Raw genomic sequence first — 20,613 nt, 5'->3', positions numbered from 1 at the left:
TTATGTTTAAAAAATTGTTTTTTGCTTGGACCATTTAAAATACATTTACTTAAAGGTTTATTACAGTGGTTAAAAATCTATATCCAACTTGCCTCACTTCCTTGTTTCCCCTACCACCATAGATAGCAAAATTAAAACTTTATATGATACATATTACATAATGATCCTATAAGGTTTTGGTTTTTTACAGTGCTATGGAATTAAAAACGAAAGGAGAATGAGGACATAAAGATGACATTATAGTTTGGCAGACATCTCTCAGGTCATCTAAATTCCACCACTGTTAGTCCTATCTCTTACAGAGGTTTATATGTTTCAAATGGGCTCATGTGTTTGAAAAATAACTAAAAATAATTATTACTTACCAAGCTATTATTACCTGGTAAGTGATAATTATTACTTACCAAATTATTACTTATTCTACCACTTTACCCTCTGCAAATGTTATTTATGTGTATAATCATATTTGTCCTTCTCAGAAACTTAATGAGAGGTCAAGGTAGTTGATACTATTCTCTGTTACAGATGAGGAAGCTGAAGGGTAAAATTATGAAGTGATTTCTTGGACATAATTCAGAAGTAAATCGAGGTGGGTCAAGAGCTCAGGTTTTCTGACCTCGCTCTTGTACCCAAGCTAGGACAACATGAGATATGTTGAACCATACACGATGCCTTTTTGTAGGTTGAAAAGTGTTGAAATCAAACATTCCTAATGATTTAACCTAGGGAGAAAATTATGTTTTTGATTAAGATGCCATCATTCCTTTTGTGCAAAGTCATTGAGCAAAGGGCAGAGTCTCAGGTAAAACTGATCACTTGACAGACGATTTTGCATGGACCTTTATCACTGGCAAGATTCTATACCTGAAGTCAGCCTCCCAGAGAAGGGAGCTCAAGCTTGACAAGCAAACTGGGGACATCTAGCACATGGGAATTGTCAAGAAAGGGAGTGGAATACTAAATGCATAAGGAAGGATACTGAAGACAAACTCCACTAGCAACACATTTTTACTGAGATGGCCCTGATAGCTATAAAATGTTCCATGTACAGCTCCATCCCTTGGCTGCAGAGAAAAATAGTGTACATACTTAAACAAAAATTCTTCCTTTTTCAAGGGGGCTATAGTTTTGAACAACTGTATCTCAAACTATCTCAACATACAATTTGCAAGGAAGAAAGAAGTGGAGGAAGGATGAAGAATGATCAACCATCTTGCTTTGTCAGGGACTGAGTGGTTACCCAGGACAAAAGACTTTCAGTGCTAAAGCTGATAGAGTCCTGGGTCAACAAAGTTAGCCATCCTATCTTAAAATCTCAAAGTACTTTCTTGTATATCTATCTAATTTTCCTTCCAATTTCCCCATTGGTGGTTTAGCTGCTAAGTCGTGTCCAACTCTTGTGATCCCATGGACTGTAGCCCACCAGGATCCTCTGTCCAAGGGATTCTCCAGGCAAGAATACTGGAGTGGGTTGCATTTCCTTCTCCAGGTGATCTTCCCAACCCAGGGATCAAACCCGGGTCTCCTGCACTGCAGGCAGATTCTTTACTGACTGTGCTACCAGACAAGCCAATTTCCCCATTAATTAATCAAAACAGATATCTGCTTCCCTTTTATGGATGAGGAATCTGCAACAAACAGTATAAGCAAGAGGACAAAATCCCTTAGTTGCCTGGTTGATTTTAAGTACTCAGTTTTAGTTTCACTTCATTTGAGGCATGTATCCCATAAAGCCACTCATGTTTATTCCAAGAATGTATTTGTTTGGCACTGGTGGGGAGCAGGGGGAGAGATGATAAAGGATTCTGTACAATCACTTATATCCCACCAATTGTTTTTCTACCAAGTTCTGCCCCCCAGGACTAGGAGCAGCTAGGAGTCATAAATGGCTTTGGAATTGTCTTGCCATAAAGGCCAGTGAACTTAAACCACTTGCCAATCATGTAGTGAACAACCAAAGCTCCCCTGCCAGAGGGAGGAACCAAAGTCATGCTTGTTTTGGTGGTATAAGATGGATGACTGAGGGTGAATGTGGAACTGGGACCCTGCAGGTATCCTAAATGGCATCTTTGAGTTAATTCGAAATAGCTTCCATTTCCTGGAGAGCTGCCCTAGCCAGTAAGTTTGCCATCAGCAATATGTGGTTACTGAGCACTTAAAATGTAACTGGTGTTTCAAAGACTTAGTACCAAAAAAAGACAGAAAATATCTCAATAATAATTTTAGATTGATTATATGTTGAAGGAACAGTTTTGATATATAGAGTTAAATAAAACATATTATTAAAATATATTGTGCCTATGTATTTTTTTGGGATAGCTGCTGGAATATTTAAATTGCGTGTCCCTTGTCTTATATTTCTTTACATAATGCTATTCTAGATGCTTCATACTCATCTGCCAGAAATTATAATAAATGTACAAATCTGTTAATGTACAACTACATAACCATGCATAACCACCTTACTGTGAGGGCTATCATATGACCTTACTTCCTATCATGCTGGCTTTGTTTGGTTTTTCAGTAAGCCTATGAATTATAATCCTAATAAAACAGTCATATTAGCACATGCCAGCCATGTTCTAAGTGTTTTGAATGTATTAACTCATTTTGTCCCCATGGCCATCCTAACATCAAGGTGTTATTACACCTCTATGAGAAATAGGAAAGGGTTTCCATGGTAGCTCAGCTGCTAAAGAATCTGCCTGCAATGCAAGAAACCTTGGTTTGATTCCTGGGTTGGAAATATCCCCTAGAGAAGGGATAGGCTACCCACTCCAGTATTCATGACTTCCCTGGTAGCTCAGACAGTAAAGAATCTGCCTACAAGGTGGGAGACCTGGGTTTGATACCTGGGTTGGAAAGATACCCTGGAGGAGGGATGGCAACCCACTCCAGTATTCTTGCCTGGACAAGAATTCATCTCTCCATGGACAGAGAAGCCTGGCAGGCTACAGTCCATGGAGTTACAAAGGGTCAGACACAACTGAACGACTAAGCGACTAAGCACATCACAGAAGCAGGAAAACAGAGCAGTTGAACAATTTGTCAAAGTTCTTTTATAATGGGCTAGAGCAGGTATTTGAATTCATGAAGAATGGCTCATGGCAACCCACTCCAGTATTCTTGCCTGGAGAATCCCATGGACAGAGGAGTGTGGCAGGCTACTGTCCATGGGACAATAAGAGTCAGACACAACTTAGTGACTAAACCACCACCAGAATGGCTCAAGAGACCATTAGAGTATATAGCCTCTGAAAAGTCACTAAAAGAAACTGAGGAGTTGGACATCCATAGGTATGCTTCCTCAGGGAAAATGGAGACTAAAGGATCGATTTGAAATGATACTCACAAGGCCTGTGTGATATAATTGGTACCCTTGACTTTAATCCTGCCAAATCTAAATGGCTAAAAGACCAGAAATATGTTAGATTTTTTGGAATGAGGTACTATTTTAGCAGGTAGACAGATACTTTACATACTTAGGGTCTCTGATTACACTTGGACAAGTAGATAGAGATTTTGGATACAGGGTCTCCATTAAGGCCTTTTTCAAGTTCTGAAAGGGCTTAAAAATCTAAATGTGATATTTTCTCTGGAGAAACCAATAAGTTGGGCAGGACAGGACGCAAAGCATGTTTCAGACTGTGCCAGAGAACTCCTGCTCAAGAGGACTTGGACCCTCAAGTAAAGGCCCTTCCCTGCAATGAAGCAAAAGCCCAGTTTACCTTGTGCATAGTTAAACAAAAGGGAGACTTCATTGAGATGTTTCAACACTTCTGCTAAACTGGTTCAGAAAATTAGCTAACAGCTAGGTTATTCAGAGCCCTAAATAAGTGTGCGAGCTTTCTGCAATGTCTTCAAGTGAGGTTTTAACAATATATCTCAAACAGGGGGGAAAAATAAGCTGCAGTTTCATCAGTTCCCCCAATGAAATTCTTTCCCATGCTCTAATAAATCCTCCTCCAAGATAAACACAGTTGATCATGATTACACAGTTGATCATGACAATCTCATTGAGGGCCATTTTTTTCTGCTGTCTTACACAGCTGAAATTTTTTGGATGAGTGATTACTCTGTTTCTTGTGGGTGTTATGCTGTTGTTTTTTTAATGACCAGAGAACAACAGATTCTGCCTGTTGAGCTGATCCTGCAAGTCACAGACCTCTCTGCACATTAAAGAGGGGTCAGCAGCTGTCTTCCTGTCTTGTTTGCAACATTGATGTACACCTTAAAATTATACAAAAGAGCACAATTTTAAAATATGCTTAACCACAGGATAGGCACACAATCATCACTGTGATCCAGTGATATGATCAAAGGCTTGCCCTTGTTTTCAATCCTTTTGTTTGGGAGATGTAGTAGTCTAACATTAGTACAGGTATTAAAACCACATTTTATCTCTTATATACTCTGCATTCTCTAGACATGAAACAGAAAAAAAAAAAAATCCAATTCCCAAATTAACTTTCCCATTTGATTCCAGCAATCATTGCTTGCTTCCCAGGAGACCAATGAAACTTACGCTTTAAGGACAACCAGAAAACTGTATCCAATGCACATGATCCCCACCAGAAAATAGGAGAGTGGCAGTCTGAAATTCATCCATCCAATTGTTCGTTTGTTGTCGTAATAGCCATAAAAGAGGACGGAATATTGAGCCAAGCCCTAAAATCCAACAACAAAGCCGCTTAACAGATGCTGTGAAGAGAAACTCAAAGAAAAAAGATCGACTTCTAAGAAGAATAACAAAATGACATTAATTCTCAAACTTGGGAGATGGCTCTGACATGAGCCCTATTGTTTTGTTTCATGGAGTGACTGTTTCAGCTGCCACGCTGACTGACAGCCTCTTGGTTTCCTTGAAATTCAGGGACTTTTAAATAGATCAAATTTTTAACCAAATATAGGCTGGCTCAGCTGTGGAGCCATTACCGTGAAATGCCCATTGATTGAAACATCAAAACACCCCTCAAGGTGTCATTAGATTTACAATTTTAAGAGTTTGCTTAATATTGGGGGAAATCTGAAATGTGCTTCCTCAAAGTTTCATGGCAAGTTTCCACTTTCAGTCACCTAAGCCACAGTTAGATTTGTTCTCCATAAGCTACAGAGGCCATGTCTCGGCTCACACTTAGCAAAAACAAGCAGCAGATGAGATGACATTGGAGCTAATATATACAACCTTCTATTCATCAAGACTATTCTCCCCGAATGAGCATGTTTATTCATACAACTACATGCTCTTTCCCAAAAATTATCTGCCAGGGTTGGCATCACTGTCTTCCAAAGCCAACTAAGTGACTGCTCTCTATACATAGAACATTGCAAATTTTGATGCTGTTTCCCTTATAATATTCTTCATCTTTCTCTCCTCTCATTCCCTGTGTTCTTCACTCTTCGTTTGGAGGCTTTCTTTCTGTGTTACTATCCATCCACTTGCCCCTCTTCTCCCTGGCAATAATTTAAAACTACTATGCTTTGTGAAGTGAGAGGATAATTGCAGTAATAATATCAGCCAATAAATCTGACTGAGCAGGGCTTTGCTGGTGGCACCGTGGGTAAGAATCGCCTGCCAGCGCAGGGGGCATGGATTTGATCCCTGCGCTGGGAGAATTACACGTGCCAGGGAGCAACTGAGCCTATGGGCCCAAACTGCTGAGCCTAGAGCTCCCAGCAGGAGAGGCCACCGCAGTGAGAACCCGCACACCACAGAGACAGGGTACAGCCAAAAATAAGAAACAAAGTAAACAGATCATTTTTAAAAAATTAATAAAAATAAACTTTATTGAGCAGTTAGAGTTGGCTGAATACTTCATCTTACAGAATCCTCACAAGCACCCTCTTGAAGTGGCTCCCATTGGGGGCAATCATTTTCCTCTAGTTTTATTATTTTCCACATAAAGAAGACCCATAAGTGCAACACTCCCAGCCCCTCTCCACTGCCTCCTACCAGCTCCAGGGAGGAGAACCTCATCTGATGATAGAGCATGGCTGAGGAATGGGGACAAGGTGGGATACCACTCTTCCTCCTCCTTTGAGATCACCCTCTGTGTTCTGTCCCTGTGAGGGGCACCCTGTCCTGGTCTAGGACAGCTGGGTAGGACACTGTTCTGCAGCTCACTTGCCCATGAAAAGATGCACATTCTTCAATATCCCAGCTTTAACAATGATAAAGGTGACATGCTGACCTCCATCTGTCTGTTTGTCTTATTTCTGGTTAGTTTATAACCCAAGTTGACAACGCATGTGGTATTATTTACCATGACTCTCCCCCTGCAAAAAGACACTATAGTTTTATATCTACTTTGCAGATGAAGAAACTGAGTTTTAGAGAAGTTAAGTTACTTGTCCATGTTCACGCAGCTAGAAAGCAACAGTCTGAACCTGACCTGGGTCTAATTTTAAATCTGTATACTTAACCACTGTGCTATACTGCTTCTCCTATGTTCTCTTTGCCTACCAGGTATTGCATCATACTAATGTCTTATCTATCCAGGAAAACAATGAAACTGAAGCCCCAGGACCCCTGGATTGGTTCAGAGTGGTTCCAGGACCCCTCGACACCCCTTTTGAAAAGATTTCAAAGGGCCTCATCCCCATCCTTGAAGGGCCTCATTCTCACATCTATAAACATTACAAGCTGACTTCTTTTTCTAATTCATAACAACAGTACTGGGATTAAAAGCCACCTCCAAAACAACATAAAAGGAGAAAGGAGATATGTAGCAAACATCTGGTGAGCTTGCTAGGTTAGCACAATAGCTACCAGGGCAGCTAGCTCATCTGGCACATGTATTACTCAGCATATGTTCAGTGGTGGCACTACATAAATATTAGATCACAACCAAGGTGGGTAAGGCCCCTTTTTTTTGAATCCTGATTATTTCACAAAGGTTTCTTCAGTCGGCCTATTTCTACCTATGCAGTGAAGCATGTAAATGAAAGAGGAGGTACTATTGAAGAGCACAATTTTTAAAAGCTTTATCCAGTCCCTCTCAGTGGCATATTGAGGGGTGGTTTTAAACATGCTGAAAGGCTTAAAAGAAGATTCCCCCTTCCCTTCCACCCTATGGGCCCACCACGAGCCATACATCTTTCCCTTTCCCTTAAAGCTCCAACAGCAGACATCTGGAAGTGACTAAAATAGCAATGACTCCTAGCCTAGCCAAGGTTCCATTCGGTTTCCATGTCAGCGCACATGGCTTTTCCTGTGGGAACACTCTTCCATCCCCAAATCTGTGACAGAGAAACCACAGTCAGAGCCAAGTTTCAAATGAGCACAGAAAATTCCTGTCCAATTCTGGGTTCCATGCTTCCACATCATCTCCTAAGCCCCTAATTTCGGTCTGAATGCTATGCTGCTGCTGGTCTAGAGTATAGTCACCAACACACATCTACGAGAATGTTTTGATGTTTTGGTCACAGGTAATCATGTACTTATTTATCTAATTTTTAATGAGAACATATTTGCTAAATGTTATACATAGATGGAATGGGAGACTGGATTACAGAGACCCTTAAGAAAAGTTCTACATGCAAATCCCTTTTAAGCCATATCGGCTTCTGTAAAGAAAAATTCCATTTGCCTTTTGTGTCATGACCCACAACTGACAAAAATGGTGGAACTTCTAGATCATATGCCCAACACCTATTACACATCTCACTCCATTTGAATATTCCACAGGAATCTTGACTGTAGTACATTTTAAAAGTTCTCCCACATTTTAAAAGCTTTTCCCTCCTACCTCAGGAAATGAGCCACCAACCCACGATTACCTCAGCCAGAAACTTGGACATTTTCACATCTTCCCATGTTTGTACCCATAAGATGCATGCAGCCACTCACTAAGCCCTTAGTTTCTGCTTCATTATCTTATCTGACACTCATCCCTTCTCTGTACACCAGCACCATTCACAGGACTCCCTGCCTTCAACTTGTGAAAACAAACCCGTACCATATTCACAGAGAGTCTTCTAAAGGGTAACTCTAACCATGTTTCTATCCTAATTCAAAACCATCATGTTCTCCACTGCCTAGTGAATAAAGTCTGAGTCTTCAGCATAATGAATGAGACTGCCCTGCCTGATTATACCCTTGTTTTTCGTATGGCACGCTCATCTTCCACCACTCTTCTCTCTCCTTACATACAAGCTTGGCTGAATCACTCACAGATATTGAGTGCACAGCACTGTTTATTGCCTCCATATCTTTGTACATACTGATCCCTCTGCTAAGAATACTATTCCCTATTATTCTCCCCATTTCAGAGCCCAGGTTATCCCTTCTATTTCTTTAAAATAGGTGAAAATGCATTTGTAAAGACTTTACTGACCTCTAGACCACAGCCAGGTGTATGAGGAAATGAATGATCATTTCTTTCATTAGCACAAAGTGCCACTAGATGAACTTCACCCCATCCCTCCTCTAGCTTTTTACTCACTCCACCCCAGGGAAGATATAGTGATGTCTCTGATAGGTCAGTGAATTAACTTGGCTCGCCTTTCAAATTTAGAATTCAGATGAGAAACAGAGTTACTGTTTACTGGATCCTCTAAGAAAGCCAATAAACTGAATCCCAGTAAACTCCAACCCTGAATCCTCCTTCATTATGCCTCCATGTGCCCAGGACACACATCTGTGAGCTTGAGATTGTCACCTTGTATGGCATTCATTTGTTTGCATGTCCAAATAGACCATAATGTCCCTGAAGACAGGGAGTATATATCATCTTTGTATTTCTAGCATCCCACACTCATCTTTGTGGAATGGTTAAATGAACAGAGAAATTGCTTCTGGTAGTCATTAGCAACCCTCAGTTCATTTCAGTTCAGTTCAGTCGCTCAGTCGTGTCCGACTCTTTGCGACCCCATGAATCGCAGCATGCCAGGCCTCCCTGTCCATCACCAATTCCTGGAGTTTACTCAAACTCATACCCATTGAGTCGGTGATGCCATCCAACCATCTCAACCTCTGTCGTCCCCTTCTCCTCCTGCCCCCAATCCCTCCCAGCATCAGGGTCTTTTCCAATGAATCAACTCTTTGCATGAGGTGGCCAAAGTACTGGAGTTTCAGCTTCAGCATCAGTCCTTCCAATGAACACCCAGGATTGATCTCCTTTAGGATGGACTGGTTGGATCTCCTTGCAGTCCAAGGGACTCTCAAGAGTCTTTTCCAACACCACAGTTCAAAAGCATTAATTTTTTGGCACTCAGCTTTCTTCACTGTCCAACTCTCACATCCATACATGACCACTGGAAAAACCATAGCCTTGACTAGACAGACCTTTGTTGGCAAAGTAATGTCTCTGCTTTTTAATATGCTATCCAGGTTGGTCATAACTTTCCTTCCAAGGAGTAAGTGTCTTTTAATTTCATAGCTGCAGTGAAGCTCCTTCAAATTATCATCTAAACCACCCTTTTCTATCATTCTGCTCTCTACTACTCATTTTAATAAAATAGAGTAAATCATTCAAGACAGAAACATGAAAATAATGATCTTTTGTTGGGATTAAATGAGTCAAAACACCCAGAAAATATCTGACAAAACTCTTCAATTTTTCCTACTGTTTAATTGCCTAAAACTCTTCTAAATGAGACAATCCCGGTGCTATAAAATGAGATGCTACATGTGATTTCTTTCTACATAGGAAAAACGATCTTTTATTTCACAAGAGGAGATTAAAGGGACTATATTATGGGGTTTTGTTGTTCTATATAAATCTGCCCACTACTTCTTTAAAGTCGTGAAATGTCAAGTCATACATGAAAAGTGATCCAAGTAGTTGTCTAGACACAGGTTGTACTGGGAGCACTTTAGTATTACCTAGTATGTAAATATTATCTTAGTATTTAACAAGGAGTTTTTGAAGAAATAAAAGTACCCCCAAAATGTAGAGGAAATATTGAAATGACTTAGAAAAAACTTAAATTCAGAAGTTTTAAAATCCAATATGAACAGCATACATTTTATTTCAAATATTTAAGATTATCAAATGCAAATAATTTCAAGTACAATATATAAGCAAATAATATCCATAAGTAATATATGATGATGAAATATCAGACAGAGTTTTTACTGATTTCAAAAGTTTGCAAACTTAGGTAATCTACTTGTCACAGCTGAAGTATTAGACTCATAACTTGGGGTTGCTTGTTATGTTACAGAATATAATTTAATAGGTTGTAAGGTTCTAATCTAACTCAACAACTCAGCCTTTCAGCTGAATTTACCAAGCTCAGCCTATTAGGTTGGTGCCAATATTTAGATATCAGCAAATTCCTCCTAGGTAAACTGAGCTCTTCTAAACAATCTTAGTCTCTCTCCTCTGGACATATTGATAGACTCACCTTTGATCTCCTCACATCAATTTTGCCTTTCTCCAACCTGCTGATCTCTTCAAAATCCAAGTTTGATAATGTCACTACTCACTCACCACTCAAATTATTTTCAATTACTCTGAGAAAAAGTAAAGTGTTATGGTCTAGATTCGAGATGGTCTCACATGCTTTAATACCCTTTTATCTCTCTAACGATATCTGTCCCTGATGCCCCTTCACATTCTCAGCTTTAGTTTCACCAGCCTCCATTCTGTCCTTTAAATAAGGCAACCCTCTCTCATCACAGGACCTTTGCAGATGCTGATTTCACTGCCTAGAACATCTATTCTCTCTGGTTCTTCAAAGCCCAATTCAAATGTTACTTTCTCAGAAAAACTCCTGCTCTTATCTACCTCCCTCTCTTAGGCCATAAACCAAGCTTCCTGATACATGTTCTCTTAGCACATGGCACAGTTGCAATTACATTTATTTTTATGATTATTTGATTGCAGAGGTTTTGTTGGTTTTTGTTCACCTTTGCTTAATGCCTGGCATACTACCTGGCACCTGGAAAATCTTCAATAAATGTCCACTTAGTTAATCAGAAGAAGACTTGTTTCTGTGATCGTTTCTAAAGAAGAAAACAACATTTTCATGTTGTAAGTATAGTATTAGGATCATAGGCATTCCAAAGTTTTGCAAAAAGAAAGTTCGTCTTTTGTTTGGCAGGTACAGTTTAAAGGAGATGCTGAAAACTAGGAGTTGTTGCTGAAGCAAAGAAAGAAGATCCCAAGGAATCAGTTCTCCAAATTCAGGAGAACAAAAGGATACCAAGAAAGCTAAGAGTAAACCCAAGGATCTCTCCTATTAGAGGCTATAAATGTGTCATAAACAAGTCCAGAAGTAGTAGGATAAGAAGCCTATGAAGCAAGAAAAAGACCTATGAACGGGAGCAGAATTTGATATGCCTCATTTTAAACCAACCTTAATGAGCCTGTTGAATCAGAGAGATCTGCACTGGACATTGAGGAAGTAAAGCAAATGTGGGAGCCAGGAGTAGACAGTCCTTAGATGCTGCCAATCCCAGCACCATATGCCTGAGCGGCAGCTGCTTCTTTCAGCGCAGCCTTCATAAGAGTTTCATCAAGTCCACAGGTGAAAGGATGCGCACCCCTTCCAACCTGAGGATCTCCATCCCAGGGAAGAGCCATATCTCTGGATGGACTTGGGAATCTACAGGAGGCTTAGCAGCCTGGCATGGGGTAATACTTTTGCCCTCACTGGGGAATTATTTATGTTCTAGGATTTCAGAGTCTGCTGAGTCAGCTTTGGGCTAGGCTGAGACAATAGCCTTGGCTAAGGGGCCATGCCTTGAAACTTGTTGAAACTAAGTAATCCCAATATGGGCTTCCTTGGTGGCTCAGTGGGTAAAGAATAGACTGCCTGCAATGCAGGAGACACGGGCTCAATCCCTGGGTTGAGAAGATCCTCTGGAGAAGGAAATGGCAACCCACTCCAATATTCTTGCCTGGGAAATCCCAGGACAGAGGAGTCTGGTGGGCTACCCTCCCTGGGGTCTCAAGAGTAGACACCATCAACAACAATATAGCAGCTGCTAAGACCTCCTTCAAAAGACAGTGACATGGATAAAGGGAGACAAAAAATACAAACTTCCAGTTATAAAATAAGGAAGTCATGGGGCTATAACATACAGCATGGTGACTGTAGTTAATAATATTGTATTGCATATCTGAAAATCGCTAAACAATCATGGACAAAGTTGCTTACCATTTTAGTAAACAGAGGACAATGCAGCCATCAAACCATTCGCCGCTGCAGGTACCCTCAACCATACACTTTTAAGACAATTCAGAAGACCAGTCCTAGATATTTAAGAACCATATCAAACAAATCATTTCAATGAAACCAGACTCTTGCATCTTCCTCATACAAACAAATGCACTAAAATTATTAACTTGAGAGGTTTGGCTTTTGTGATTAGCAGTAATCCTTTTATGTTCCACTATATGGGCTGTGTTTTGTTTTTGTTTTTTCCCAGTAAAGACTCCCATATATCCTGACTCTTCCCTTACCTCTTTGGAACAATCCCTTAGAGCGATCTGACAGACTGCCACCCCAGGCTATGAACCTCAGTAAAGCCACCGAATAAAGCACAATTTTCAACTTTTAGGTTATGCATTGTTTTCAGTAGACAGAGCAAATCTTAAAAATTCTCATCACAAGAAAAACAAATTCTGTAACTATGTTATGTACAGTAAGAGACATAACTAGACTTATTGTGGTAACCATTTGCAACATATGTATAAATATTAAATCATGATGCCTTAGAACGAATATAATGTTTTAGTCAATTTTACCTCAATTGTAAAAAGGGGGAGCTCCCTAAAAACAAAAGTGCATTTGAACTACTGAAATATTTCTAAAGAAAGGATGCATCATTCCAAATGTGAATTACAAAAATATCTCTTCTAAGTGTGGCTGGTACAGTAAGAGATGAAGGAACTTCGAGAACTGAGACTGTCTGAGAGGACACTCTCGCTTTAGATCACTACTTAAAAGAAACATTGATGCCAATAAAACAAGGACCTGAACTGCTGTTTATTAACATTTAGACTGTGACAGTCTCCTTTGAGGATAAACCTCAAAAATGAGATGTGGCAAAAGTGGGAAGAAGGCACAGACTTGGGATGATATATTAGAGTAAAACAAACAATTTTACATTGTCAGCCACATTTTAGCTTGAATTTCAAAATTTCAATTAAAGAAATTAATTATCTGTGCCATCTTTGGGAAACCAGTGAATCTCCCTGAGTCCCAGTCTCCTCAAATATAAAAAGATTATTGATCTTCATTTTGAAGGATTGTTATAAAAATAAAATTTAATGTATGTGCCTGTTTAATACATAATGGATATAAACTCTCCTCTCCTCTCCACAGCCCCCATATCTATGATGACCAGGGGAAAAGGGAAGACAAAGTTTGACTCATCATTTATCTCCATCCACAAGGTACAAAATGCCCTCAAGCTGGAAAGCTAAATGCATTTCCCTTGACTCACAACTCAAATCTTTATCCACATGATCTCACTGTCTGATAACAGCTCAAGCTCATTCCAAATTCCACCTCAGTTCCTCCCTTTCTCTCTCACAAGAATATCAAAGCTCTCTAGTCTCTTCATCATTCCTACATCATTCTGTGTCTCCAATATCATGCCAACAAAGACATCCTCTTCTTACTGACTTAAACCTGTTCTTCTAGTTCTATTGCTTCAAATAATACTATTTCTGTCAATTTGATTCATAATATCCATATTATACCACCTTCTTATTTCTTACTATTTTAATAAAATATACTTTCTTCTTACCCAGCAAGACCCACCACTGGGTATATAATAAAAATAAATTAAAAATTGGTGCTTTGTAAATGGTGACTTCGAGAATCCATAAGACTGGCTGGCCTTGCATGTATCAAACAGTACGCAACTGCTATTAATTAAAGGGAATTTGGATGACCTTCTGAATGAGGAGGGGGAGCATCCAGAGAGAAATTCCAAGGTTCTAACATGAACTCAACAGAAAACCAGCTCCCCACAAACTTGCCATCTCCACCTGAAAATTTTCTGATCCTTTCTGACTTACAGGGTCTTCCACCACAAGAGGTCATGCTTGCATCTATTTTCCAGTGTTCTATAAGTTGATTCTGCTTTTCTTTACCTGTGTCTATATGACACTGCTTACCTAATCTGATATATTAAAATTCTTAAATGAAGGGAAAAAAGTTCATGTTCTGATTAGACCATTTGGGCACCAGTCATCTCTACCCTGGGCCTAAAACTTTTTCTCCTGGCATCTCTGGGCTCTTTGGAAGTACAGAATTCTGGGTTTCCAGGGACCTCAAGGACATCTGGCCAAAGGTTTCCGCCACGGTACTATGATAGATGAAATAGTGGGCTGTCTAGTTAGATCACTTGATAATACAAAGAGGACATCTCTATCAGGTAACTGTTCAGAGCAGCAAGTAAAGAATTCAGGCAAGGTTAAATATTGAACCTTTTTACTTGAGAAGCTAATTTAAGAATTGCATGTTTATTACAAAAGGTGGAAATGCGATCCAACTGCTCAACTCCTTTTTCCCTTGCAAGATACAACATTAAATGGAGTCAGTCTGTGTTCCAGAAACTGTCAATGAGAAGGATGTTGGAAATTATGACCAAAAAATGACTGATGTGATACACGACAGAGAAAGAACACTAGATTAAGAGGCTTTTATTAGCCATAAGACCTTAAACATGCTTCTATGACTCAACATTTCCCTAACTTCATAATGTGGGACATGGGATAGAAAGTCTCTATGGGATTAGAGCTCTCATTACTCTCTTAAATCTATTATTTGTGATATGTCAAACAATTGAGTGATCACAGTCCTCAGAAAAAATTAAGAAAGAAATAAGTGCATACCATCACTTTAATGACTTTTTTTCTTGACCTTTCAATAATCTCTCATGGCCTTAGAATAATTTCTAGGTTGGCCTAAGTGAATATTATAGGATATTCCTGTTTCCATCTTCTTCTATCCATGGTAAATAGTATTTCACCAAACTGGGAACTTCCTTGGTGGTCCAGTGGCTGAGATTCTGTGATACCAGTGCAGAGGGCATGGGTTCAGTCCCTGGTCAGGAAGCTAGATCTCACACACAGCAATGAAAAGATGCTGCATGCCACAACTAAGACCTGGTGCACAAATAAAAAATAATACTTCACCAAACCGGACAGGAGAAAGCTGTTGAGGGCAATAATAAAAATCTTAGAAAGCATACTTTTGCCCAAACCTTTCCTCTAGTCTCCTGCTGTGTTCACCTCCTAGACTCTCTAGTCCACTCCCTAGCAACTCTCCCTGCGTCACCTTCCTCTTTGTCTTTCTCAGTTAATTAACACCTCTAAAATCTCAAACAGACATTGTTTGCAAAATGGACATTGTTTCGTTTCCATTACTTGACAAATCTGCAAGTGTAGAACCTTCAAAAATATGTGTTTAGAAGTCAAAATGCCTTTTATTCATACTTTTAGTTCTCCCTTTCCCTGATAGGACTAAAACATCAGAAAATGCCAGCAATATTATTAGTTCTTGGTCTTATTAACCAGACTGGAAGCTTACTATGTTACTAATCAGAGGAAGAGAATGAGAAAAAAAATAGTATGTTGGAGGCATAGTAATAAATTAATTGAAATGTAAATGGGGAGAGGAGAGAGAGGGAGAAATAGAAGAAGTAGAAGTACTGGAAAGGAGAAAGAAAAGATAAGAAGTCAAATCTAACTCAAAGGCCGTATCTTCTCTGAAACCCAGGCACGCAAGCGAAATAAACAACCTGCTTCCTCAGGGCTCCCCAGTATTTTTTTCTCCTTCATTTTACTAAGTACAGAACACATTGTATACTAGTTGCCTGTGCAAGAGCTTTCTTCTACTGTCATAGTTACCTTGAGGTCAAGAACCATGTCACATTCATCTTTGTAAAACCAGGGCTTGTCTATATTTAATAAATGTTGAATTTAAGTGAAAATTCCAACTGACAGGTGTAAATTAAAATTCCAAAGGCCACAAAGTTGAGGCTGTCACTCTGCTTGTGCTTATTCTATAACTGCCTTGTTGAGTCAGAGGCTGGGAACCCTTCCTAAATTTATATTTCCCGGTACTGCTCACATCAATCAAATTCTTTGGTTCTTATTTCAATGCTCTACAAATCCTCCCCCTTGCTCAGGATTCCCAGGAAACAAGATTCATTAAGTCTCTGCGGGTTGAGTATTATGTCAAGGACTTCAACGAAGATGCAGCAGATGTTATTCCTTCTTTAGGAAACTCACAATTTAGAGAGGTTGAGGGTAGAATTCAAAACATCTGTGAAATATGCATATAAATAGTATAAATATGAAGGCCATTGTTTTTCTCTCCTTCCTTCATCCCCCACTCTACATAAAATTTTATTCTCACTTGCTACCCTTCAAAGATTCCTAATTATTAATTCCCCAATCTCCCCCATCCTACTTTCTGATCCTATATACTTCGGAACATCTCTAATCTGGCCACTACACATTTAAGAAGAATGTGTAGAATTGAATCATTGTCACAGACTTGAATCACGCTCCAAAATGATTTTTCAATAGGCAACAATGAATCCCTGCCATAATAATCCCCACCCAGGGGAGCTCAAAGTGTAATGCTCATTTTAGTGCTATGATTGGATAATCCCCATTTGGGTATCACAATCGAGTGATACTCATTTTCATTTTATATAAAAGTTAGAATTTGGTATTATTTAGTATTTACTATCTAGTTTTATTTAGTATTGACTCTTCAATAATGCTAAATAGACACATGTAAGAAGGGAAGAAGCTAATACAAAATATCAAAACCTGAGGAATACAACAAGATTTTCCAAAAAGCACCTTTGCAAACTCTTGCTTTGTCCTTTTCCAAACAGAGACAATAATATTTACATGAAGAAAACTAAGATCATGGCATCCAGTCCCATCACTTATGGGCAAATAGGTGGGGAAACAATGGAAACAGTGAGAGATTTTATTTGGGAGGGGGGGGAGGCTCCAAAATCACTGCAGATGGTGACTGCAGCCATGAAATTAAAAGATGCTTGCTCCTTGGAAGGAAAGTTATGACCAACCTAGATAGCATATTAAAAAGCAGAGACATTACTTTGCCAACAAAGGTCCACCTATTCAAAGCTATGGTTTTTCCAGTGATCATGTATGGATGTGAGAGTAGGACCATAAAGAAAGCTGAGCACTGAAGAATTGATGCTTTTGAACTATGGTATTGGAGAAGACTCTTGAGAGTCCCTTGGACTGCAAGGAGATCCAACCAATCCACCCTAAAGGAAATCAGTCCTGAATATTCATTGGAAGAATTGATGTTGAAGCTGAAACTCCAACACTTTTGCCCATCTGATGCAAAGAACTGATTCATTTGAATAGACCCTGATGCTGGGAAAGATTGAAGGCAGGAGGAGAAGGAGACAACAGAGGATGAGATGGTTGGATGGCATCACTGACTCAATGGAAATGAGTTTGAACAAGCTTCAGGAGTTGGTGATGGACAGGGAAGCCTGGCGTGCTGCAGTCCAGGGGTCAAAAAGAGTTGGACATGAGTGAGTGACTGGACTGAACTTTCATTCAATAATCTATATTCCCATTTAATCATCTTATCATATTCCTAAACTCCATTTACTTTTCCTTCCTTTTTCTTTTTTTTTTTTTTAAAGGGGGCAGAACCCTCTCCCTTAAGACCTTCATTCAGCTACAGAAGAGGGGCCATGGAATTACAGAATACGGAAAAGTCTGTCACCACACAGCTGTGCGGAAATACTTACATTGAAGTCATACAGGACCCCAAAGTTGGCTGCCGATGCCTCCTCAGCCCTGGGAACCGTTTTCCTAGGTAAACTGCCATATGGCAAACCCCAGAGGTACTACATGGAAAAACAAAGAAAGCAGTTAACAATTGGAGACAACGTCTGAGCCACACACGTGATCACAAATGGTTTTTGTTAGAATTCTTCTGAAACTTTTTCCTGGGGACTCTGCGGGTCTCCATGTGGGGTCCCCTTTTCTGGGAACCGACTACTAAATCCAGAGTTCAGAACAAAGGGAACACTAAGGACCCTGCATTCTGACTTCAGCAGACCGCCAGCGATCTAACCCCCCACTTTGCCCAGAGGCTTGCTGAGAGCCCTCTACCCACCACCACTGCCATACTAGTCCCATTTAGGAGGTCTGGAAAGGAGAGAGGTGGCCTTTGGGGGACAATAGTTTTCAAAAAGACCATACTACCCACATAGTCAGATGGGAATATCCCTCAGGGGTTGGGGTGGTGGAGAATCTCTCCCTCATGTCAAGGAAGAGAAGAAAAAGGAGAGTCATTCACACAATTAGAGGGTGTCAACTAATAGGGGCTTCCCTGGTGACTCAGATGGTAAGGAATCTGTCTGCAATGCAGGCCTGGCTTCGATCCCTGGGTTGGGAAGATCCCTTGGAGAAGGGAGTGGCTACCCACTCCAGTTTTCTTGCCTAGAAAATCCCATGGACGGAGGAGCCTGGTGGGATACAGTCCACAGGGTCACAAAGAGTTTTACACGACTGAGCAACTAACACTTTCACTTTTCAACTAGGAGGGAAGACTGCACCCTGACCGTGATGTCTGCTGCATCACTGATTCAGGTTTACTGCCCAGACCTTGTGCTACCAGATTAGAAGACATGTGATTAGGGGTGGAGGAAGTCAGTGATGGAGCAGAGCAGGGAGCAGAGCTCTAGCCCCAGCGTAGGCACAAAATCGGCCAAGCAGATGCGGCTTCTTGTGTAACATGAAAACATCCCTTCTCTGGGGCTGTGGCCGGAGGAAGAGGAAGAACATGGATGGAAACCTAGGTGCAGAGATTGACTGGGCAACGGCTGAAAATCAGCCCCTACTCCTTCCCTCCACCCAAACTGCACAGCTTCCACAGCAGTCCTTCTGGCTTCCCTAGACAGAACAGAAGAGAGCGTGGGTTCCACTCACACTCTCTTTCGCCAGAGTTGGAGGCCACAGAAAACAGAGAAGATTAGGGTCTCCGGTTTGCACAGGGAGCAGGAACTTAGAGCAAAAGGGCAAATGCATCGGAGGAATGCTGAGTAAGGTTACTGGGTGGAGGCCCCTGAAAAATCCAGCATTGTGGCTGGGAGGCAACCAGTCCTGCCCTCTGTTGGTTCTGTAAAGTCAGCAAGCAGGGAGCTCATCCTCTTCTGTTTGCTTGCTGGAGTTGGTAATCAATGCCCAGAAAACAGGATGCCCCTCAACATCTAACACAACCTGGAAAAAAGCATCCAAAACCACTATGCTTCCTAGTTCTGGGAACACATCTAACTGAACAAGTATTAGCTTCCTGCACCACATATGAGTGATTGGTGCTCAGTCATGTCCTACCCTTCCCAGCCCCATGGACTGTAGCCTGCCAGGCTCCTCTGCCCATGGAACTTTCCAGGAAGAATACTGGAGTAGGTTGCCATTTCCTTCTCCAGAAGATCTTCCCAACCCAGGAGCATCCTACAATTTTCTACAGTTGGAATGAATTAGCAACAACCTGTCATTCCTCCACAGGGAGGCAGCATGGTGGAGGGGGAAAAGAGTAAATGCAGCTGATAAGATTCCCTGTATACCCTGCATCTGACACTGAGAAGCATCCTAGTAACTGGTGATAGTTTCAGGTTTCCTTAGAGAAGAGCAAAAACAATGTTGTGGTTGACTCGAAATAGGTGAAATACATTCTGCTGCATTGCTTAAAGTTTTTGCTTAGGATATGTACTATACTTATGACCTTGGACATCTTAGGACTTTTGATCTAAGTCCACCATCTTCTACGAGCCAGATAGTCATATAACCCCCCAAATTATCTCAAAGATTATAAAACTAGCAAAAGAGGGTGCATAAGCTTGTTACATAAGATGAACACTCATTCCAGATCAGCTTTAAAAAAATAAAATAAAATAACAACCTCCTCACTCTGTGATATCAGCTAAGTCCAATCAGCACTATATGACTCAGATTCCACATTTTTTAAATGGAGAAAGAAAAACTCGACTATATTCTACTTTATAAATTTGTTGAGAGGCTCAGTGAGTAAAAGAAGTGAAAGTACTTTCCACGCTAAAAACTGAAACTCATTAAGCAGTAAGGCACTGGTATTATTCTTGTGGGGAGGCTTGATACAAAAGCTGGCTCTGATTTGAAACCACAGGGATAAAAAATACTCAATTAGTTTTGGCCGTTGCCAATGGTGTAGTGAACAAATCGGCTTTTGAAATACTGATATCTGGAAAGATCCTTTGTAGGTTAAGTAAAGCCTAACCCAACTTATGTATGGTAAGCATCCAAAGAAGTCAGAGTCATTTAACTTCTTATGGTTAAGTACACAACCCCAGTCTTGTTTCTTGGTCTTAGTTAATTGGTCTTAGTACAGCCTTGACATACTCCTTTTCCTATTTGGAACCAGTCTATTGTTCCATGTCCAGTTCTAACTGTTGCTTCCTGACCTGAATATAGGTTTCTCAAGAGGCAGGTGAGGTGGTCTGATACTCCCATCTCTTTCAGAAGTTTCCACAGTTTATTGTGATCCACACAGTCAAAGTCTTTGGCATAGTCAATAAAGCAGAAATAGATGTTTTTCTGGAGTTCTCTTACTTTTTTGATGATCCAGCAGATGTTGGCAATTTGATCTCTGGTTCCTCTG

The 20,613-nt window shown here is 40.4% G+C and overlaps 1 protein-coding gene across 1 annotated transcript in view; it reads right to left on the bottom strand.

Moving 5' to 3' along the window:
• The window catches only part of TMC1 (transmembrane channel like 1), a 136,544-nt gene that overhangs the window by 41,681 nt on the left and 74,250 nt on the right, over nucleotides 1–20,613 (bottom strand). Inside the window, exons 8-9 of the mRNA XM_065907857.1 lie at nucleotides 17,720–17,818; nucleotides 4,526–4,668 (exon numbers count right to left, since the gene is read on the bottom strand). Of these exons, the coding sequence (XP_065763929.1) occupies nucleotides 4,526–4,668; nucleotides 17,720–17,818 (242 nt within the window). The remainder of the gene's footprint in view (nucleotides 1–4,525; nucleotides 4,669–17,719; nucleotides 17,819–20,613) is intronic.

The sequence above is a fragment of the Muntiacus reevesi genome, chromosome 17, assembly GCF_963930625.1.
Source record: "Muntiacus reevesi chromosome 17, mMunRee1.1, whole genome shotgun sequence".
NCBI classification, from domain to species: Eukaryota; Metazoa; Chordata; class Mammalia; order Artiodactyla; family Cervidae; genus Muntiacus; species Muntiacus reevesi.
This window is presented reverse-complemented; position numbering and strand designations above follow the sequence as displayed.